At 38.1% G+C, this 23,820-nt stretch overlaps 2 protein-coding genes across 2 annotated transcripts in view; both read left to right on the forward strand.

Annotated features, from left to right (window-relative positions):
- The first annotated feature begins 4,573 nt into the window (after nt 1-4,573).
- Nucleotides 4,574-8,440, forward strand: si:dkey-187a12.4 (uncharacterized). Its single transcript, XM_062995590.1, has 4 exons — nt 4,574-5,112; nt 6,460-6,677; nt 7,099-7,258; nt 7,418-8,440. The coding sequence occupies exons 1-4, from the start codon at nt 4,809-4,811 to the stop codon at nt 7,591-7,593; spliced, it is 858 nt and encodes a 285-aa protein (XP_062851660.1). The 5' UTR covers nt 4,574-4,808; the 3' UTR covers nt 7,594-8,440.
- A 2,729-nt stretch (nt 8,441-11,169) lies between these two features.
- The window catches only part of rin2a (Ras and Rab interactor 2a), a 48,318-nt gene continuing 35,667 nt past the window's right edge, over nt 11,170-23,820 (forward strand). Inside the window, exon 1 of the mRNA XM_062995584.1 lies at nt 11,170-11,314. The gene's annotated coding sequence lies outside the window, so the exon portion shown is untranslated. The remainder of the gene's footprint in view (nt 11,315-23,820) is intronic.

Below are 23,820 nucleotides of genomic sequence, written 5' to 3' on the forward strand. Positions count from 1 at the left end.
AAAGCAAGATGTTTCTAAAATTTCTCAGCTCTCTGTTTTAAGATGTGCGACCTAACTGATGTGTACATAACCAAGCTTATAAAGCTAATGTGTAGTTTGTCTGCTTACTGACAGGAATGTTTGTTTTTAGTCACAGTTTCTGTAGTATTTTTCCTATTTTGCTATTAGAATTTAAAAATAAGAATGAATTTCTAGTTCTGCTAAAATCACTTGACGAAATATGAGAAAGCAGTTGATTATTTCAGGTTTTGTTAACTGCAAATTTACAGCAACAGTATTACAGTTATTGTATATATTGATGAAGGATGAGCAATGTGCAATGTGTCAGTATAAATACTGAGTTGGCCTATTTCAGATAGTATTTATAATGTGGAACTGTACCTCTTAGATTAGAAGGGGTTTATTTTATTTAGATAGCTAATTTGTGGTTTTCATGAAGCGTTTACTTAAGTATTTTCAGCAAACAGTGTGGAAATCAGAGTCTGTATATATTTTCTTTGTTCTAAAAACAATGCATATATTTTACATGCTTTTACATGAAGCTTAGTCTGTAACAGGGATTATTTTAGCTTTAAGTCTAGACAGCAGCAGCTTTGACATTTAAGAGTTAATTTGCTTCTGAAATGCTATTAAAGCCACGGCCTTGAAAATATGACACGTTTTACTGCGTTCTCGATTTTAAAAAGGCAGTTGTCTTCACTTTTGGATGAATATGTTAAGGATATAATAACAGTGCTATACAATTCAGTGTTTGATGGCCAGTGTTATTTAAAGTTGTTTTATTAATGAACTTTGCTGCTGTTCCTTTACTCACAGAGATCACATTGATAATAAGTAAGGGCAAGCACAACTAATTAGACCACACTTGATCCATAAGTATATCCCACCCAGATAGTATTTACTTCTGAAAACACATGCGGTATTTACAGGGTGGTGCATTTCTGGTGTAAATAAAAATAATACATACATGTCATTGTAAATATGTTTTTGTTGTTGGCTGTTGACTATATTTTCTTATATACTGTATGATGTCTGTGTTCTTTATCCATTGTATTTAAGTACAACTTTCTTTGGTTTGCTAGACTGCATGAAGACATTTGAATATAAGATTACTTCTGTTTGTTATTCTTTAATGGTGGGCACTGGATAAACAGCTGTGGGTTTTGACCTTTAAGGAAACTGCTAAATCCGTTGGTTCAATGATGAGTAATGGTTTACTTTAAATGGTTTACTTTAAATGGTTTACTATAGAGAAACTATGAGAAAGATGTGTTTGCTTTATGTATTGGAGTATTTTGATCAGATGGTGTATATCTGAGAACATTTTGCTACTCAAGCAAAAATAAAATCTTTTATCTTAAAGTTCACTTTGTACTAATTCCACTCTATTAGAAGACTGCAAATGCCAAGCACAGACAAAGCCAGTGTGATTTGTAAATTATGCAACTACAAAATAGAGGCTTAAAAAGTATTTATCCCCACAACCATTTTCATTAGTTAAAGAAAGAAACCAAAAACATTTTTATTATCTTCCCTGTAACTACTGTACTTTAACAAGTCAGATCAGCCGCTCAGGTGGCGCAGCGGTAAAAACACACGCTGGAACCAGAGCTGGGATCTCGTATACATCGTATCGAGTCTCAGCTCTGCCTGCCGGCTGGACTGAGCAGCCACATTAACAACGATTGGCCTGTTGTTCAGATATGGGTGGGATTAAGCCGGATAGGGACTCTCTCTCTCATAACTAATGCAATTGCGACCTCTGCTGGCTGATTGATGGCACCTGCACAGAGATGAGAAAAGAGTGCTGTCAGGGTGTGTCTCTCCGTATACTGTGCTGAGCTGCATTGCACTCCTCAAAGTGTAGGTGACAAGATGCATACAGCATGCTGCCCACGTGTTGGAGGGGCATGGTTTAGCTTTGTTCTCCTCAATCAGAGCGGGGATCGGCATTGGTGGAGAGGAAGCATGACACAATCAGGCAATTGGACGCGCTAAAAAGGGAGAAAAATGGAGAAAATGCATAAACAAAATATTTTAAAAAGTCAGATCAGCCCACAAGCCACATTGTTGGGAAGTTATTTAAGTAAGGTTATGCAAACTCTTTGTAAGTAAGCATCAATCAACAGCCCCTGACTACCATAACCCTGTCAGAATGACAGTTGGAGTCCCATTGGGTTATTCTATCCATTCTATCCAATTATTCTACAGGTTTGTAGACCAAGTGTTGAGGGTGGTCTGACCTAAGCAGTTTAACTTTAGTATCAAATTTTTCCATGTGTTTATTTTTGTTTATAATGTACTATTTGACTTGTTTGATTTATGTGAACATTATGTTCCATACTGACAGATCTCACAAAGAAATTGACTATTTGTTTTTGTAAAATACTAAACAGCAGATTTACAAATTTCTTGAACAGCTGTTAGCAAAATAAGTAAGTTGGCAAAGTAATGTGTTGCATGAGAATTTAGATACTTGTAAAATTTAGTTTAGTTCAATATACAGTACTGTAATATGAACCAAAATTTGAAATGTAGATGAAATATTTAAAACATTAACAAAGAAAAATAAAAAGTGTTAACAGTGTAATGCGTTATAATATGATTTGCAGGGGCGGCACAGTGGCACAGTAAAGCAAAGAGAGCCATTCTGTGTCATCCGGGTGCTCCGGTTTCCTCCCACATATCCAAAAACATGTAATCAGGCCAATTAGAGCTATGAAATATTGCCATACACCAATCAGTCATAACATTAAAACCACCTCCTTGTTTCTACACTCACTGTCCATTTTATCAGCTCCACTTACCATATAGCAGCACTTTATAGTTCTACAATTACTGCCTGTAGTCCATCTTTTTCTCTGCATGCTTTGTTAGCCCCCTTTCATGCTGTCCTTCAATGATCAGGACACACACCAACACACCACCACCTGGGAACGATCCACCACCAAAAAATACCTTCTCTGTGGGAGTCTTGACCATTGAAGAACAAGGTTAAAGCAGGTTAAAAAGTATGCAGAGGAACAGATGGACTACAGTCAGTAATTGTAGAACTACAAAGTGCTCCTATATGGTAAGTGGAGCTGATAAAATGGACAGTGAGTGTAGAAACAACGAGGTGGTTGTAATTTTTATGGCTGATCAGTGTATGTGGGTGTGGGAGTGCCACGTCCAGGGTGTTTCCTACCTTTCGCCCAATAAACCAAACCAAAGTGGTGGTAAAACAGACAACGAATTAAAGAATGAATGTTTCTAATCATTGTTAGTTCTGAGAAAGTTTTGGGGAGTTTTACCGTTAAATTTCCATTTTCCATTTGCACCTAAAATACAAAATGGTGCAGTGGTCTATAATTAGCCCACCACCATGTCATTCCAGCTGGCGTCCACGGTATTCTCGGTGAAACCGGACCCTCCGCGACCGCGACCCTTGACTGGGATAAATAGGTCTACGAAAACAAAATAGCACGTAGGCTAATAAAGCAATAACCCAGCTAACAGGGAACGTTCCCACAACTTTCACTAACGTTACGTGAAAGTTCTCCTAATGATATGAGCAAACGTTCTCACAATAACGTTAATAGAACGTTCTATAAACGTTACGTGACCTTGATAAATATTCTGTTTAATGTGTAACGTTATATGAACGTTCTTTTAACGTTTTTTTTTTTTTAAACAAAATTTTAAAGGAGTGTGTGTGATATTCTGTAGACGCATATTAGGAAAAGTTATGGATATACAGTGTATCACAAAAGTGAGTACACCCCTCACATTTCTGCAAATATTTCATTATATCTTTTCATGGGACAACACTATAGACATGAAACATGGATATAACTTAGAGTAGTCAGTGTACAGCTTGTATAGCAGTGTAGATTTACTGTCTTCTGAAAATAACTCAACACACAGCCATTAATGTCTAAATAGCTGGCAACATAAGTGAGTACACCCCACAGTGAACATGTCCAAATTGTGCCCAAATGTGTCGTTGTCCCTCCCTGGTGTCATGTGTCAAGGTCCCAGGTGTAAATGGGGAGCAGGGCTGTTAAATTTGGTGTTTTGGGTACAATTCTCTCATACTGACCACTGGATAATCAACATGGCACCTCATGGCAAAGAACTCTCTGAGGATGTGAGAAATAGAATACCACAAAGATGGCCTGGGCTATAAGAAGATTGCTAACACCCTGAAACTGAGCTACAGCATGGTGGCCAAGGTCATACAGCGGTTTTCCAGGACAGGTTCCACTCGGAACAGGCTTCGCCAGGGTCGACCAAAGAAGTTGAGTCCACGTGTTCGGCGTCATATCCAGAGGTTGGCTTTAAAAAATAGACACATGAGTGTAAGTTATCAGTGAGTAGTCGGTGTGGGTGTTTCTGGGAGTTGTAGTTCATACGGAAACTCCAATGTTGTGGGAACGTTGCTCTGACGTTGCGGTAACGTGATTTAACGTTCGCGCCTCATTTCTACTAAGTTCTTTTGTAATGTGTTAGTCAGAAATAAGAGTTTAACAGATTTCAGTTCTGATAAAGTTGTTAATAACGTCAAACTAAATAGCACGTAGGCTAATGTAAGTTATCAGTGAGTAGTCGGGATGGGTGTTTCTGGGAGTTGTAGTTCATACGGAACTCCCAATGTTGTGAGAACGTTGCTCTGACGTTGCGGTAACGTGATTTAACGTTCGCGACCGGGAGCGCTTTCACCACTTCCGCCTCATTTCTACTAAGTTCTTTTGTAAAGTGTTAGTCAGAAATAAGAGTTTAACAGATTTAAGCTCTGATAAAGTGGTTAATAAAGTCACGTGTAGTTTATGGATGCTAAAAACAGTAGCGGGTCGAACCGGTGTATGGAGCGGCGTGTGGAGGGGCTGGTAAATAAACACATGGCGGACATGGCACTGCAGACTCTTCAACAGAGACTGTCCGCTGTATCCGAGGGAATGAACCATTCATCAGAGAACATGTCCAGATCTGAGGATCTTCCCAACCACGGAGAGGATCCACACCGACGGACAGGTGCCAACTTCCACACCAGTCCCCTCCCTGAGTTCTACAAGACAGAGCTGGTGGCGGAGAAGTTGATGTCAGGCACTTTATTACCACCATCATTGTCAGGTAGGCGGGTACTAACGGATCTGAGCTGAGATCTTGATTAATATTAGACCTGTACATTAATAACTAATAATCATTATTGTATTGTATCGCGAACGATCCGATTCTATTGAACGGCTCTTTAAAATGAACAAAAGGAACCGAGTCGCGCCTCTGGAAGCCGCTATATATGTATATCTTTTAATTTCTGCGCAATTCTTATCGACTGTAATCCACGCATTCCGCTTCCATCAGTGAAGGGAATTAATCAGTCATAATAAGAGCTGTTTATTGTCGAAATTCAAATCCGAAAGCGGAGAGCGAGCGAGACACACACACACACACACACACACACACACACACACACACACACACAAACTCAAAAGAAGCTTTATTGGCATGACAAATAAGGACATTCGTATTGCCAAAGCAAGTTACAGAGAAATAATAAAAATAACAGTAAGAAAGAACAAATATATACAAAACAGTTACATGTGCAAAAATATAAAATAGAATAAAATAATAATAAAAACAGTGCAAAATATTAACAATAAAAATGATAATATTTACATTAATGAGGTAGTAATAACAATCAGTTAATGTGCGCACACACACACACACAGAGAGAGACTGATCGTTATTACTACCTCATTACTGTAAATATTATAATTTTGTTATTATTTTGCACTGTTTTTATTAATATAATATTTTTTTTGCACTTGTAACTGTTTTAGTAAGTAAGTAATTTATTTATAAAGCACATTTACATCCAAAGTGCTGTTTTGTATATATTTGTTGTTTCTTACTGTTATTTTTATTATTTCTCTCTAACTTGCTTTGGCAATACGAATGTCTTTATTTGTCATGCAAATAAAGCTTCTTTTGAGTTTGAGTTGAGAGAGCCGTAACCGAGCTACAGAGAGAACATGCAGAAAAGAAGCAGTGCTCTTAGTATAATGACAAATAATTGAGAAATAAATCTGATTCGTTCATTGCGCGAACTGAGCTTTTCGAGCATAACTTGCATCAAGAACAAGTACAGGGGGCGACTGAGGGCTCTGGACCAGGAGCTCCGTTTCTGCCTCTCATCCATTCCTGCCAGAATAGGGCGATTGTGTGCATCATCCCAGGCTCAGGTTTCCCATTAAAAGTAAATCACGTTTACCCCTCCCTCCCTAAATGACACCTTATGGTGTGTGTCCGTGTGTGTTAGCAGTCCAAGGGATGCAGAATGTAAGTTTTTTAATACATTTTAGACTGGGGTGACTTGAGATTTTGCGAAACACTGTGTTAACATGTCATAGATTCATTTGAGTACACCCAAGCATTGATTTTAATCCTGTGTCCTATATTTTTGACTAAAATCATCAGAAACAGCAGCACAAAGAAAAATCATATCACTTCTACTTGAGATAAAGGAGGAACAACAGCGGCAGTGGGTTGTGCTGAAAGATCTGCAAGCCAGGATTCAAGGACACATGTCTGAGGAAGACGTTGAAACTCTCGATATGGACCTACCATTGTTAACTCTGGAACAGCTAGATGAAGCAGAAAGACATTTGGAGGATGCTGAAGCACAAAAGAGAATGGTAAAACTTTTGGTAATATGTGTTAAGTTGAACACAATTTTTATATCATAACAAACCTTTAATTTTGTATTTAATTATGTAGTGCTACAGTTTGGGACAGAGTTGGGCAAACTAAACTTGTGATCTTGAAATATTGATAAGACTATAAGTTGGGAGGTGGAGCCTCCATGGATTGGACTTGTCTGTCCAGTGCATTTCACAAATCCTAGATTATATTAAGATCTGGAGAATTTATAGGCCAAGAGGTTGCGTGTGCAATTTTCGGTTAGTATCTGCCCTGCAATAGGAACGACTTGGTTAGAAGGTGGGAATAAATGAGTTGTAATAAAAACATCCAAAATGAAATGAACTTAGATGTCATCTTTGAATGGTATAAAATAAACCTGTCATATAACAAAACTATATGTTTCTAAAATGACAGGTCTCCCACCTCTCACAAATGGGCGGTGCAACAGTAGATGATGCAGTCAGGCGTCTAATGCAGGCAGTTTTATCTTTTGCTGTGGGTTCTGAGCTAAACTGGGTTGGCAGAGGACAAAAAAGGAGCTTCAGGAACACCAGGCTACAGGGAGTTTTGTTCCGTAAGTGTTTTATTTTTTTATTTTTTTTTATTTTTTTTTTTTTTGCAACCTTATTTTGCAACACAGCATAAATCAAATATATAATATATGTATGTTTGTTGAATTATGTTAATGTAGATCCTCAGACAAAGTAAATGATCACAGTTTTATTTTGTACAGGTGCGTTAAAAAAGACCCCTGTAGGGAAGGAAGCCACGCTTCATCAGTTTGCAGATGTGGTAAAGAAATGGCTTCGATTTGCTCCATTCAGACAAGGAGGCAGCGGTCGGAGACATCACTACAAAACTCCTGTTGAGTTAATGTGCCCTAAGTATCAAACTAACACAGAAGGATGACTTACTCCAAATCCTTTTAACTCATTTCAATATAAACAGTTTTAATGGCATATTTCATATAATTAGTTCAAAAAACACATCAAAAATGACATAAATTGAATTTGGATTATAAGTAATTAAAGGAAGTTGGTAATTTTATGGTATAGCACCATGGTGCAGTAAGTAGTATTGGTGCCTCACAATTCAGTTACCAAATTTAACCCTCGTCTGAGTGGGGTTTGGCATGTTTCCCCATTCCCTTATGGGACCTCTCTGGGTACTCTCTTACCCCTAAATCATTTCAGTAGGTAAACTGTAAATTAAACTTGTAAATTGCTTCTAATTTTGAAAAAAAAAAAAAAAAGAAGAAGCATTTTTATGAAAATTTAGGAAAGATAAGACGGAACAGCACATTGAAAATTATAGTAAGTCTATTATAATTTTTGTAATAAAATTTTCATTGTCTTTTTTATTCCACATGAAAATCTGTGGGAGTCAAGTTTACACTACAGTATACTTTAGCGCACCCTTAAAACAAGCTGGGGGAGCCGCTGTCTTTGAAACCATAACAGTTTGTATTTTGTATTTAAAGATAAGTGATGCATTGATTTAGTGCTTTTTTGACTGACCTGGATGTTATGGAATATGAATAAGAATTGTATTTGTAAATCACATTTTTGAAGCACTTCATCCCTGTATAGAAATAGTGTAATGTATATTTTCTCACACTTTTCCTAATGGACACTGTTGTTTTTGCACATCAATACAGTTGTCTACGTTTAATTGTCCTTGTTTTTCAGATATTAACAATTGGAGGTTTATATACCTTGTTAGTGCAACATAACAATAAATGTTTTAATGCGTGTGTATCAGTCTTACTAAATATATAGTTGCAATAGAATACATTACATCTCCCTCACTTTAAAAGATATTATGATGAATGAAAATATTAAACAAAAAGTCTCGGTAAACAGAGAAAGAATATTTATTCATAAATAACAGAAATTTTGACATAATCGTGTGCACTATTATTTAACACCCTGTCTTAGTACTTGGTGGAACATCGTTTTGCCTCAATATCCTCTAATAAGCAATTATGTGGAACCTCTCTTGTGCAATTTATGCCCATACTTCTTGCGCAAAAGCTGCCATTTTATGTTGAATGGCTTTCCTGCTGCAACTGCTTTCTTTTAATCTTACCAAAGGTTTTCTATTAGATTTTAATCTGGAGACTGAAAAGGCCACTCCAGTATATCCTGGGACAGATTCTTTAACCAATGTTTGGTTGATTTGGGAGTGTGCTTGGGATAATTTTCTTGTGGAAAACAGTTATCACCATGTTTTAATTTTAGCACAGAAGATTTTAGCTCAAAATGCCTTGGTATTTCTGTAAATTCAGTCAAGACAGTCAGTTCCTGCTGCAGAAAAAAACATTCCCACATCATCATTGACCTACAGGGGTTGGACAAAATAACTGAAACACCTGTCATTTTAGTGTGGTAGGTTTCATGGCTAAATTGGACCAGTCTGGTGGCCAATCTTCATTAATTGCACATTGCACCAGTAAGAGCATAGTGTGAAGGTTCAATTAGCAGGGTAAGAGCACAGTTTTGCTCAAAATATTGCAATGCACACAACATTATGGGTGACATACCAGAGTTCAAAAGAGGACAAATTGTTGGTGCACGTCTTGCTGGCGCATCTGTGACCAAGACAGCAAGTCTTTGTGATGTATCAAGAGCCACGGTATCCAGGGTAATGTCAGCATACCACCAAGAAGGACAAACCACATCCGACAGGATTAACTGTGGACGCAAGAGGAAGCTGTCTGAAAGGGATGTTCGGGCGCTAACCCGGATTGTATCCAAAAAACATAAAACCACGGCTGCCCAAATCATGGCAGAATTAAATGTGCACCTCAACTCTCCTGTTTCCACCAGAACTGTCCATCGGGAGCTCCACAGGGTCAATATACACGGCCGGGCTGCTATAGCCAAACCTTTGGTCACTCGTGCCAATGCCAAACGTCGGTTTCAATGGTGCAAGGAGCGCAAATCTTGGGCTGTGGACAATGTGAAACATGTATTGTTCTCTGATGAGTCCACCTTTACTGTTTTCCCCACATCCGGGAGAGTTACGGTGTGGAGAAGCCCCAAAGAAGCGTACCACCCAGACTGTTGCATGCCCAGAGTGAAGCATGGGGGTGGATCAGTGATGGTTTGGGCTGCCATATCATGGCATTCCCTTGGCCCAATACTTGTGCTAGATGTGCGCGTCACTGCCAAGGACTACCGAACCCTTCTGGAGGACCATGTGCATCCAATGGTTCAAACATTGTATCCTGAAGGCGGTGCCGTGTATCAGGATGACAATGCACCAATACACACAGCAAGACTGGTGAAAGATTGGTTTGATGAACATGAAAGTGAAGTTGAACATCTCCCATGGCCTGCACAGTCACCAGATCTAAATATTATTGAGCCACTTTGGGGTGTTTTGGAGAAGCGAGTCAGGAAACGTTTTCCTCCACCAGCATCACGTAGTGACCTGGCCACTATCCTGCAAGAAGAATGGCTTAAAATCCCTCTGACCACTGTGCAGGACTTGTATATGTCATTTCCAAGACGAATTGACGCTGTATTGGCCGCAAAAGGAGGCCCTACACCATACTAATAAATTATTGTGGTCTAAAACCAGGTGTTTCAGTTATTTTGTCCAACCCCTGTATCTCCATGCTTGACTGTGAAAATAGTATTCTTCCAGACATAAGCCTTGCTTCTCTTGCACCAGACAAACCGCTGATCTATATATGGCCAAACAGACTATGAAACTGTGTCTCGGAACTCTTAAGGACTATCCAAATTCCTTCTGCCGTATTCCAGTTGACCCCTTTTATGGTTCTTGTTTAAGAGTGATGTACATTGGGGAGTCTAGCCATTGAATCTTTGGTTAAGTGATCTTGTGGTTTATCCCCACTATCCATACGGTAAAACATGGTGGTGGCAACATCACGCTGTGAGATCTCAAAAGTCTTACAATGATACTGGATTAAAGCAATTATGTAAAAAGTGGGTACAATTTTCAAATTTTCTTCACAGCAATGTGAAAGACATTGAACTATTTTGAACAATGGTTTTGAGACTATGTAAATTGCTAACGTAGTTAGCAACTATGCTTTTGGGAAACACACCAGCAGGTCGATGGGCTTCTAAAACTTTAGCTGAGAAACACGGTCTTAAACTAACACTACAAAATTATGTTTGTTTTATTATTGTTCTTAGTGTGAAGTGCTGTTTGCTTAACATCAGACATATAATGGGGCCGTTATTGTCTAAAATGTCGCAATGGTTGTTTTTGTTGTCTAAAAATGTCCTGAAGTGTTTGTAACCCATACACCGCAGCACTGCTAGCTCTCTTTGTTAGCACGCCAGTCCTTAAGAAGACGTTCCGGGGAGTGAGCACGTGACCCTGAAACCCGAGGCGGCTTTACTTTTGTTGTGTGTGAGTTGGTTTTTTACCGGGAGAGGTCGCATGTTCGGTTCAGCTGGGAATTGAAAACATTGCACGCACGATAAACTATGGGGGAAGAACCTTTATCTTCATATGTACTGTAAAACAATGTGCCCAGTACAGGCATGAAACAAAGCTAAAGCGGGACGGAGAGGAAGATGTTGTGAAGGACGAGCGCTGGTTGTTTTGTCGAAGTCCGCGGCGCTATTTTTTTTGGGACCCCGTCGACAAGGTAAGCGCGCACCCCTCCGTGGGAATGCGGACATTAGTTTGTCATGAGCGTATTTATTGTTTTAATATATGAATCTTAAACACTTAATGCTCATTGTTGGTTTGGTTAGGGTTTTGGGCAGATTAACTGAAGTTACTGCAACTGCAAGTTTTGCTTTATGGGTTTGTGTTGTTTTTGTTCGACAAAACAATCGAATCCATCATGAACACGTATTTATTCCATCATTTACGCTTTGCATAAGTTTGTATTATAAATATAAACAGTGGTTGCTTGTTTTCCTATGTAAATCCCAGTCCAGCACCTGTTGTTGTAATAAGCTTTCCAAAACCCTTAAGGCGGGTGGTCCTGACACAAAGCAGCAGTGTGAGAGGAGCTAAAACATTGTGTAACTGCATATTAACCCATGATTAAATCCTTCCTTCATGATGATAAAAACAATAACTACACGCAGTACTTGAATATCTCACGTTCTTTTGTTTAGTGATGGCACTATTTTCCTGGTACAAAGTGTCCACATCCTAATTAGTACGATCACTGGATCACCAGAATCAGAAATACTTTATTGAATGCATTATTTCCTACGGGCGCCCCGGTTTCCTTCCACAGTCTAAAGACATGCCGTCAGGTTAATTGGAGAAACAAAATTGTCCATGACTGTGTTTGACATTAAACTTGTGAAGTGATGAATCTTGTGTTTGTTTGTTTGTTTGTTTGTTTGTTTGTTTGTTTGTTTGTTTGTTTGTTTGTTTGTTTGTTAGTTAGTTAGTTAGGATTTTAACGTAGGGCAGTGATAGCTCAGTGGTTAAGGTACTGGACTAGTAAGCAGAAGGTTGCCGGTTCAAGCCCCGCCACCACCAAGTTGCCACTGTTGGGTCCCTGAGCAAGGCCCTTAACCCTCAATTGCTCATCGTGTTCAGCTCATTGTGTAAGTCGCTTTGGATAAAAGTGTCTGCTAAATGCTGAAAATGTAAATGTAACGTCATGTTTTACTCTTTGGTTACATTCATGACGGGAACAGTAGTTACTCATTACACAAGATTCATCAGTTCACAAGATTATATTGAACACAGTCCTGGACAATTTTGTATCTCCGATTCACCTCACTTGCATGTTTTTGGACTGTGGGAGGAAACCGGAGCTCCCGGAGTAAACCCACGCAGACACGGGGAGAACATGCAAACTCCACACAGAAAGGACCCGGACCGCCCCACCTGGTGATCGAACCCAGGACCTTCTTGCTGTGAGGCGACAGTGCTACCCACGAATCTTGTGTAACCAGTTCTGTCATGAATGTAACCAAAGTGTGTAAATCATGACGTTAAAATTCTAATATAAATAAATAGAAAACCTAACTTGCATTTCAATACTAAAATTCAGTTCAAGACTGGTAGGTATGTTTACTGGAAAGCAATTTGAAATATTCTTGCATCTAATCCATGTGGACTGTTTTTGACAACAGACTAAGGTGAAAAAATGTCAACCAATGCAAATGTTTTAGCAAAGGTAAAGTAATTTGGTTTCAGCTATGATTTTTGGGACTTTTTACCATTTCTCAGTTAAAAGTGTATCTTTTAATTTATCTCTTTACCTTTACCGCCTATTAAAAAGGTTAAAAACACATAAGACAAAAGAAAAGAATTCAATCTTATTAGACTCTTATCATTTGTCACATTTAAATGTTTTAGATCTTCAAACTAATTTAAATAAGATAAAAACAAAGACATGATTAAACACAAAATGCATTTTTAAACAATCATTTCATTTAGTAAAGATGAAGATTTCCTCAAAACCTATTTTATGTAAAAGAAAAAAAGTATTTGCCCTCCCCCTTCCCTGCCCAAACCTAATAACTGATTGTGCCACCCTTGGCATTAACAACTGCAATCAAACTTTTGTAATAACTTGTCCTTGAGTCTTTTACGTCGCTGTGGAAGAATTTTACTCTACTCTTTTTTGTAGAATTGTTCTCATTCAGGTGCACTGGAGGGTTTACGAGCATCTCAATGGTATTCGAGTCAGGACACTCCAAAAGTTAAATTTTGTTACTTTTGAGCCAGTCAGAGGTGAAATTGCTTGTGTGCTCTGGAACACTGTCTTGCTGCGTAACCCAACTGCGACAGAGCTTTAGGTCATGAACTGACAGGCAGACATTATCAGACAGAAGTTTAGATTCAACATGTCTTGCAGTAAAAGGTAACCCAGCTGTCAATTGAATTTGGTTAACTGGTTGATTTAATATCTAAGGAGGCAGCAATCACATGGATGTAATACGGGTCATATAAGTTTTGAATAAATTATTGATTTAAAAAAATTTAATGATCATTTAAAAGCTGCATTTTGTGTTTCCTCATGTTGTTTTTATAATAAAATTAGTTCAGGAAAACAGGCATAACTGTCTGGGTTCCATCTGTGCCTCTGTTTGGTGCAGTTTAAAGCACCTACAGTAACACTGACTTGTTAATTGGATACTAATTTTAGAGTTGTTTCAGGCTTGTTAGTAACTTGGTTAACTGCCATGACAAAGGGGTGTTCTAATATCTCACTGTGGTCTCATTAAATAGAACGCAGTGTTTTGGTGCTGAGCACCCACATCACACTTAAAGGGAAGTGGTGTGCTTATTTGTTACTGCAAGTTTGTGAGCTCTTTATCTGCATTCTTTGGATGATTATTTTTGAACATGATTTCCTTTTGCATCAGCAGTGCAATAGTAAGTGTAAGTGGTGTAGTGGAAATAAAGATTATTAAGCCTGTTGTCCAGTAGCCAATAGGGTGGGTCATATTTGGCTTTGATGGTATTAACATGCCTTTGCTATTGAACCATATTCTTTCTATTCAAGAGTTGTGTCTAAGTAATGTATTCAACTTTGTTCATAAATTATAACTATAAATTATAAACTGTAAATTTGGTATGACTTCAACAAAATGTTCATTACCATCAAAAGTAGTACTTTTGTTTAACAACTTTTTTTTTTGGATATTTTACATGAATCTTACAGTAACTACACTACTGTTTTCAGAAAATACAGACTACATTTTCATTCATTCTGATTAGCATATGTAACGAGAGCTTGTAAGGAACTGTTTACAACCAACTTTGTGTAAAGTTTTTGTGATGTTTTATATTTTGAAAGCAGTCTGTAAGCTTGTTGGTTATCAGTTGACTAATCACAGTTGGTTATCGGTATAAAGGTTTGCAATGTTGGTGCATTGGAGAAACACTCATGAAAACACTGACTTGCAGCATCTAAAATTTGTCAAGATTTTAAAGCACAGCACAAATATTTTGGAGGGTAACGTAACAGGACCCATTACACAATAACGTAAAACTACAGCGGATCATTAAGATTTCAGACCTAAATTTGAGTGTTGAAACTCACATTGTCTGACAAGTTGGTATGAGGTGATTTGATTGATTGATTGATTGTGTGTGTTCAAGACAAACGTTTTGACAGAAATTGATGTACTGAATTAGTTCCATGTTTACTATGATCTGTTACAAGAAGGTTTAAACTATTGCTAATTCTAATTGCTTAATATGTGGAAGAGAAAACAAGAACGTTGTTTTATTTTAGAACACAAGACTTGGCTAAGACTTGCCAGTGTAATGGCTAAGTGTTTTACTATGTTAAAACAAGCCTTTGTGTTTTTGGCCTGCTGTGGTTTGTGCTTTGTCTAATATTAAAGGAAGGAACACTTTCTTACAGCAACGTATGCTTTGAATCCTAATGTGTTTTTTTATCTTTATATGTTATTTGTTTAATATTAAAATTGAAGTCTGTATTTCTGGGATCCAGATTCAGATTTGCTGAAATTGAATTAATTGTTTTATGTTTAACATTTTTAATCAAACTTTTTTATGTGTATAAATACAGGTCAAAAGGTAAATAAACCTTAACAATTACGTTTTGTTTTAGTTAACACTAAATCTCATGGCTACTGTTTGGTAAATGCATTAAAGCTCTGAAATATGCCAGAGGCATTACGCTGTGTTTTTAAAATTTGGGTGTATCTGCCCACATCCTGTGGACTGCTGACCCAAAATGCCTCTGACCACACTTCTGCTCACACTTACTTACTTCTATTGTCACTTTGCCAAAGTTTGCAAGTGTTTCACAATGAAAAGCATCAGACAACCTACACTCGTTTAGAGGAGTTTTTGTTGACAGGTGCGTACAGGTGGAAATTTTTGTTTAATCTGAAAAGACGATGCATGATTACACTACTTTAGTCAAACAAAAACATTACATCAAGTTACACTTCAATACAAACATCACACATTTTGTAAAACATTAATATGTTTGAGGGTCAAAGTTATCCAACACCCATAACACTAATGGGAAAAAGTTTCTTTAATGTAAACAATATGATGTAATGTAAACACACATGAAACAATTTTCCATCATTAGATTATACTCACTGCTGCTTTTTAGGCATTAACTGCTTGTTTTAGATCTCTCCACATCATCTCTGTTTAGTTATTTTTGTTACTAAACTAACCAAACCACGCTAAAACTGTTCATTCTAAGCCATTGAGGTGGACTTGCTTTGTATTCTGGGTAATTGTTAAGACAAAAAACAGTAATTTTCTTGGTTAGCACCACTTTTCTTCTTGCTACCCCCATGTGAATCCCAATCCATGTTGCCTAGTTCTTTATAGATTATGTAATAATTGTTTTTTTTTTCCCCACATTTGTCAGAATGTTCTTGTACATTTGGTCTTTACTTCCTTGAAGAAGTTTATTAGACTGGCCAATCCTGGATATAGTGGTTTAACCACTAGTAGTCTTTGTGTGTGTTTTTTATTTTAGAGATAAAAGCTGGGTCTTTCCTGGAGCCCCGGAGCATTAGATTTTATCGTAACTTTTTTATCAGCTTTTTTGTAATCTCCGTAGATTGTTGCAAAGATTTGCTGCAGGTAAGTGACAGTCTGATATATTCTGGATGACTGGCTGAAATTAGCTAAACTGGCATATCAATTAAATTCGGCATGTTGATTGATTAAGGGGCAAGCGTGATATAAATGTTGAATGCAATTATTCCCTAAATACATTAAACTATGTTTTGCAAAATTGAGGGAAGAGTGGCATGATGGCGCAGTGGGTAGCACCGTTGCCTCACAGCATGGGATCGATTCCCCCAACCAGGTGGCCAGGGTCCTTTCTGTGTGGAGTTTGCATGTTGTCCATGTGTATGTGTGGCTTTCTTCCAGGTGCTCCAATTTCCTCCCACAAGTCCAGTCGATTTCCTTCCACAGGTCTGTTGCCCTGTGATAGACTGGTGACCTGTCCAGGGTGTTTTCTGCCTTTTTCCCAATTGAATCAGACCCACCGTGACCCTGACCAGAATAAAACAGCGGTAAAACAGACAATAAATGAATAAATGAAAAAAATTAAGCAAGTTGATTTTGTGCAATTGTAAGTTTTGTTTAATCAGAAATAATTTTGTGTGACAAATATGCAATAATAGACTACAGGGAAGAGGTCAACTGTCCAATTCACACTATTGTTGCTGATCTAAGATGGTTTTGTCTCAAACTGTATCCTACTGTCTACATAGCATGCCAGTTTACATACTATGTAGTTCATAGTTTGGAACACAGCTGAAGTTTCTTTAGCATTGGCAGTGTAGACACTAGCATTTTAAGCAATATTTTATTTACAGTTAAAACACTGTGGATGTTGCTCTTTTATTAAAATAACTTTGTCCACAAAAGTACTCACACAGCCTCAGACATTATTAACCAAAATCGCTGCGTCTTAACTACTTTCTGCTTGCGTTTTCCACATTATTAGCCTCAAGGCCTAGCCAGAATGAGAATACAGTGTATTTGCACAATGATTTACTTCCTCACTGTGCTCTTTGTCTCTCCATTCATTTCCAGAGCTCTTTGTGTTGCCTGTGCATCCTCTGTGTTTATTCTTTTTTAATGATATCTACTTGTTTATACACATCTGTGAGTGCCCAGACATGCCATGGGCCAATAATAGTATTTACCTCCTGATACTAACAGCATAACGGGCAGCTCGGTGGCTAAGTGGGTAGCACTGTCGCCTCACAGCAAGAAGGTCCTGGGTTCGATCCCCATGTGGAGCGGTCCGGGTCCTTTCTGTGTGGAGTTTGCATGTTCTCCCCGTGTCTGCGTGGGTTGTCTCCGGGAGCTCTGGTTCCTCCCACAGTCCAAAGACATGCAAGTGAGGTAAATTGGATATACTAAATTGTCCATGACTGTGTTTGATATAACCTTGTGAACAGATGAACCTTGAGTAATGAGTAACTACCGTTCCTGTCATGAATGTAACCAAAAGTGTAGAGCATGACGTTAAAATCCTAATAAATAAACATAACAGCATAACAGCATAACAACATTTAAAACATCTAACATTTTTATCATCCAAGCTTTAAAAATGTACCTTGTTTTAAGCAACAGCCACTTGACATTAGGGCTGGGTGATATAATGTTCTACACCATCTGATGATATAAATGTGTTTCAGTCTCATGTCTGTCTAATGCATGTAATGTTTCTTCTAAATGAGTTTAGTTTTTGAGCTTTTTCATCTGTTTTAGTAGGTCTGCCACTATCGACTATCTTTCCATCGATTATTATATAGACTATTTTATCGATTAGTTTATTAATCTAAACAATTAATTTTCCTCCAAAAAAATTTATTCAGAATCTCATTTAAGCTTCTTTTACTTTAACAACAAACTGTATGGCATAATAATATGGCAAAACTAAATGTAAACAGGGTTTATGTCCATATTATCAAATTCTTAAGCGTCTATATTACACAAAGTGCAACATGTGTTTATGGCATTCAGTACACAAAGCAAAGTGCTTAAACTTATAGCAGAAATAAAATAGTTAGAGGTGGTCACGTCTCATTAAGTCCAACATACAATAATAACAGAATGAGCCCAGATTCTTTCCTACACATTTACTCAAAACTTGAGCAATATAAACAAAGTGGTAAGTGTTTTACATGAGAAGCTTTTTGCGCTTTAAGTGCCGAGGCAACCACAAAAATCGCAAGCCCAAAGCAGCAATGTGCGCAGCGGTCTAACTAAACTTGCTAAGAAAAACGTTATTCCAGGATCTCCGCGATTGAGAAGCGTAATGAAACAATATAGAAGTCAAAGTTTTGCCGCGTCTCATGCATCCTAACTGAACTCGCTAAGGAATATGGTACTCCAAGATCTCAGTGATTAAGAAGCTTAATGTCAGTTTCAGCAATGTGTGAATCAGGTCTCCACACAGCCTTATGTATTCCTGTCTGCATGCCTCCTGTAAGAGGAAGTTTTGAATTCTTTTTTCTTGGCACAATCCTTTAAGCCTGAGTATGTATGACATGAGGAAGAAAAGGTTATTTTACACCCATGCTAGTTATAGATCCTGATCTTCTGGTTTGCTAAAGGTATGCTTTCCTGGTACCTTCATGTCTTAAGCATTGTTGTCACTGCTCTTCCAAGCAGTATGAACCTATTTGTGTTACTCAGTGTTGAAAACGTTTGTGCTAGCTGTAGGTTATTTTTTCCTGCTGCATACCAGTTCAGTTAGTATTAAATTCCCTTCTTGCTCTCAACCAATCTCCTTAAAAGAGTTTAAAAGTAATGACAAACAGGGCTTGCACATTTTTGGCCTTGATGTGTCATGCATTAAAAATGGCAGCTGTAAAAATACACACACACACTCACTGACTAATAATGTGTTTTTTTAATTCCAAATTAAAATTCTTAATGTCTGTCTCATTTATTTATGAAGTGTTGTTTGGTTGAGGTAAAATCCTAGACTGTGCTACTAGTTTCCTTTATATGCTGCCAGTACTCCTGAGGAAACTGCCACCCTGGCACACACTGATTCCTCTGCACCTGTGTGTGTTAAACAGAGCTACTTTGTGTTTAGAAACACACAAAGATACAAGTGAACTGCAAATCAGAGCTTTGCTTCAGCGCCTGTATACACTCGTACACTCCAGAGGATGCATGCAGTGTTTATTTGTGTTGTTAATGTCGTACTCAAGACTGCACAAGGACTGCACGAGGAGACTTGGCTTGCAATCGACGTTCCAATTCCTCCTCACTGTGTTTACTGTGGTTGTGGTAAGCGCTTCATGTAATACTTGTTAAACTGTGTCATTATTGTCCTCGCTTTGTGCACATCAGACAGAATTAGTTTGTCATAGAGATTTTTCTCGCCACAGCAGATCTGGTCCGCATACCAGACTTGGCACAGTTTAAATACAACTGACGCAACCATCCTATTTTTATCTGGGCTTGGGACCAGCACTGAGTGCACTGGCAAATGCACCTTCCAACAGCTAGCTTGATTTGGCCATTCAGCTTGGACATTAGCCGTTTGAGATTCGAACCCCAGATCCCTGGATCTCAGCAGTAGTAGGCTAAGCTACTTTCACAGCTGCATTTTTTGAATGTACAGTTAGATATGGAGAGAGGTAACAATGTAATTGTCTCTGTGATTCTGGTTCCAACCAAATCCAAAGTTATGGATTGCATGTTCCAACATCTTCAAAAAATTTAAGTGGCCCAGAAACTACAAATATTTTTAAATGACTAAAACATTTTGGATGGTGAGGTGTGATTAATTTGGATTAAAAATAGTCACCACAGGCGCCCAGGTGGCGCAGCGAGATATTCCGCTAGCACACCAGCACCGAGTTTCTGAACTCCTCGGTGTTGCCTCCAGACGGCTGGGCACCATCTGGTGGGCATAATTGGCAGTGCCTGCAGCAGATACCAATTGGCCACAATATCTGCAGGGTGGGGGCCGGACTGTGTGTGGGTGGGTGGGTCTTCATACACTGTAAGGACCCTGATTGGCGGAAGAGACGCCTGTGCAGAAAGCAGGGGCGAGAAGAGGAGGGTGTACAGTGATGTGCTCTCCTTAGTATGCTCTCCTTAGTATCTTTCAACAGCGGAATACACAATTGAGTGTGCTAAATCAGAAGGAAAATGGGGCAAAAAAGCATAAAAAAATAGTCACCACAATGTTAAGTTATTAAATGATGACCCAATAAGGTAAACCATTATGAATCAGTCATATTTGGCAGGCAAATAATTATAGTTGAAAAAAAAGAATCTATGACCCATGTCTAGAGCAAGCTAGGCTAAAATTAAGGAATATTTAATACTGAAATTTCATTGGTAAACTTGTGACCCAATTACCAGTTAGCTTGCTGACTCTGAATGACAGGTCTCTCAGTTGAACAGTTATGGAGATGAAACTGTCAATGTACATAAATCCTAGAATTTATTAGGATTGTTTGGTTCATGCTGTTGATAAGAAAAGTCATTTTAAACCATTTCCAACAGTTTACTATTAATTTGAATCAAGAGTGAAGCTACAGATCCCTCATACACACAAGCGATGCAGGGTGATATAGAAGCAGTAAAATAACAAATGGAGAAGCTGTTTTGCATCAGTACAGAGTTTGCATGAGTTTCTAATAAAATATTTGGATTTTTTTGCCCCAGTACAAAAAGTAAAACTCTGCTATACATCTTTTATTAACTACACTAGTGTTTTTCGGAAGAGCTTTAATACGCCGATTGCATCTGTGTTTGTGTTTCTGTTACTGTTCTACATTACTGGCACCTTTAATACATATAGCATAGTTTTTCAATAAAGCATAAAGACTAGGGCTGGGTATCGCCACTAATTTCCTGGATCGATTCGATTCCGATTCACAAGGTCCCAATTCGATTCGATCTTCGATTTTTGATTAGATTTTCGATTAAATTTCGATTCAGCACATTTAGGCATATTTGAGTTACATTAACAGGTTTTGTTTAAATATGTACAGATGTTCAGAGAACGAATGTGATAATTGTACAAAGAACACTCATTATTAAAAATATTTGTGTATTTTGTTTACATAAATAATTAATCCAAAACAGAAAACAGTAACATTAATTTTTTATTATTATTTTATATGTCTGACATGCTACAACATTGTAAATGTAATGTAAACATACACCTGGCTGTTGAACAGCTTATGCCAAGTTTACACTACACGACACTCTGATTAACACCTGGTCGCTGTAATGTTCACACTACACGACTGATCGGCGATGGGGGGTTTTACACTACACCATCTATCACCAGGGGGAATCACAGGCGAGCTTCTCTGCTCTCCAAAACTAAGTTTTGTCACGAAAACACACGTGAGAAGTGATGAAAGGTTTAATGATACCACGTCCAAACATGCACATCAACAAGTAGCGAGAGATCAAAGTTTGTGCGCTGATGAAATAAATGAATCTGAGTGGATTTGGCAACACGAGCAGCATGGCTTGTTCTATAGTGAGTTGGAGGTTAATAAATATTTTGTTTTGTAGAGAACGATCAGGTCAGAAATACTGTAAAACTCGCGTGTGCTGATGTATTCTGATAGAAACTATATTGCGCTCCACCTGTTTACAACCTCTCCCCTGTGTTTCCCCTCGCTGTTTCTCACATTGATTAAGAGCCGAGTTTTGATCGCAGAGCGAACACCGAGTTCCTCCCGAATCCAGCACCGACCCGTCGCCGAGCGAAAATCAGTGCAAAAAGTTGTGTAGTGGTCATAACTTGAGCTTCTGCCATGCTAAACTGATGTGCAGGTCAGATCTCGTTGCATGAAAAAACACTGGCTGGTCACGCGAAATGAAAGGGGATAACAGATTTCTGTGTGCACCGTAAAAAGGGGCGTATTTAAAAGATCGATCTCGCGTTTATATGAATCGATATCGGATCGTTCAAATAAAGATCGATTCGAATTGAAAAATCGATTTTATAAACCCACCCCTACTAAAGACTGTGTTTTTTTTTTTTGTTTGGACACTGAACTTGGTTGTTATTAGAAGAATTCAGCAAAATTTGCATTTATACTTATGGATTTCTTTAAGATTTGAATTTTTTTTAGGTAAATGACTTTAATTTATTGAACTAAGTTAAATCTGCTAAAGAATTCACATTCTAATGTTACTAGCTGCTGCTGCCGGCCTGGTATTTGAAAATGTTATTGACATTGTGGTTATAGTATTTGTTTGTTTGTTTATTAGGATTTTAATGTCGTTTTACACTTTGGTTACGTTCATGACCGGAAGTTACTCATTACACAAGATTCATCAGTTCACAAGGTTATATCAAATACAGTCTTGGATAATTTAGTGTCTCCAATTCACCTTACTTGCATGTTTTTGGACTGTGGGAGGAAACCGGATCACCCGGAGGAAACCCACACAGACACGGGGAGAACATGCTCTACACAGAAAGGATCCAAACCGCCCAACTGCTGTGAGGCGACAGTGCTACCCACCACCATGGGTGCTAGTTAGTGCTAGACAGTGCTAGTTAGCCACCATGCCGCCTCGGTTATTGTAGTAAGATTTTAAAACATTTAAATTCAATAATTAAATTAATTATTAAATTAATTGCTTAGGATGTAGTGATGTATCCTGAGATGTGAGATTTAATGTAAATAAAAAGGCCATCCCACAAAGCTGTCTACACCACCAAATCAGTAATATCAGTGTTTTTGACCCAGGTTGTAATACAGACAATAAAATGGTAACACAAAATCACACAAAAGTTTATGAATGTTACAGTATCACAGAAAAAGAACCACAGATCATAACAATCACTGCCATGAAAAGGGATCTTTCAACTGTATGTGAACTTCAGCTCCAGTGTTAGTTTGTAACCTGAGACCCTAGCAGTAAAATTACATGTTTTACTTAAGTTTCTGATGTGCAAGTTTTAATTTAAGTTAAAAGGCTGTGACTACATTTTTGACGTATTTCTTCTGCTGTTATATTAGGCAAATTACAAGTGTGACTGAATACAACCCAACTATTAGTGTTGGGCTTTGCCACAGGGCCCAATCTGGCAGCAGTAGGGGTTGAACCAGTGACCTTTTGATTACTAGTCCAAGACCTTAACTGCCAGGCTACTTCTGCTCTTCTAATTGCATACTGTGTATTACATATGAAATGTGAATTACATATTGTGTACTACATACAATTAAAGTCAATAGTTTACACACACTTGGAAGAAACATGTACCTCATGTCAGACACCTTTTGTGTTTGCCAGTTACACTTCAAAAGCTGGGAAAAGAAACATGACCGCTGTCTTTACAGCCTTCCTGTTTATTTAACTGTGAGGGGGTTTGTGTGTCGGAGAGAAATAGTGCCATTTAAAACAGAGTGCCTAGTATGAAAATCAGTAGTGTAAAATAGTGTAAAATAATTAAACATTAAGCTCAGCATGTTGTTGCAGATGTTCACAGCTTTTCAGAACATTTTGCTAGGCAGACCTGTTGCTAGTACATGTTGATCTCCGCTTTGCTTGCTCATTGATGTAGTAATATCCTGAGACATGATCCAGAACACTGGCTTTGATTCACTTTCAACTCTAGTTATGTGAGCACAGGAAGATAAAAATAAGCAGAGGGATTTAAAGAGGGGAATGCAACAATTGTAAAATCAAGAAATGAAAGGAATGATG

This window comes from Trichomycterus rosablanca, chromosome 5 (assembly GCF_030014385.1).
Source record: "Trichomycterus rosablanca isolate fTriRos1 chromosome 5, fTriRos1.hap1, whole genome shotgun sequence".
Classification (NCBI taxonomy): domain Eukaryota; kingdom Metazoa; phylum Chordata; class Actinopteri; order Siluriformes; family Trichomycteridae; genus Trichomycterus; species Trichomycterus rosablanca.

What these genes read in the sequence shown, in the direction of transcription:
- si:dkey-187a12.4 (XM_062995590.1), top strand. Translation starts at nt 4,809, where the DNA reads ATGGATGCTAAAAACAGTAGCGGGTCGAACCGGTGTATGGAGCGGCGT. An exon ending in ATTACCACCATCATTGTCAG is followed by an intron (nt 5,113 to 6,459) that starts GTAGGCGGGTAC and finishes TAAAATCATCAG; the next exon opens with AAACAGCAGCACAAAGAAAA. An exon ending in CTGAAGCACAAAAGAGAATG is followed by an intron (nt 6,678 to 7,098) that starts GTAAAACTTTTG and finishes CTAAAATGACAG; the next exon opens with GTCTCCCACCTCTCACAAAT.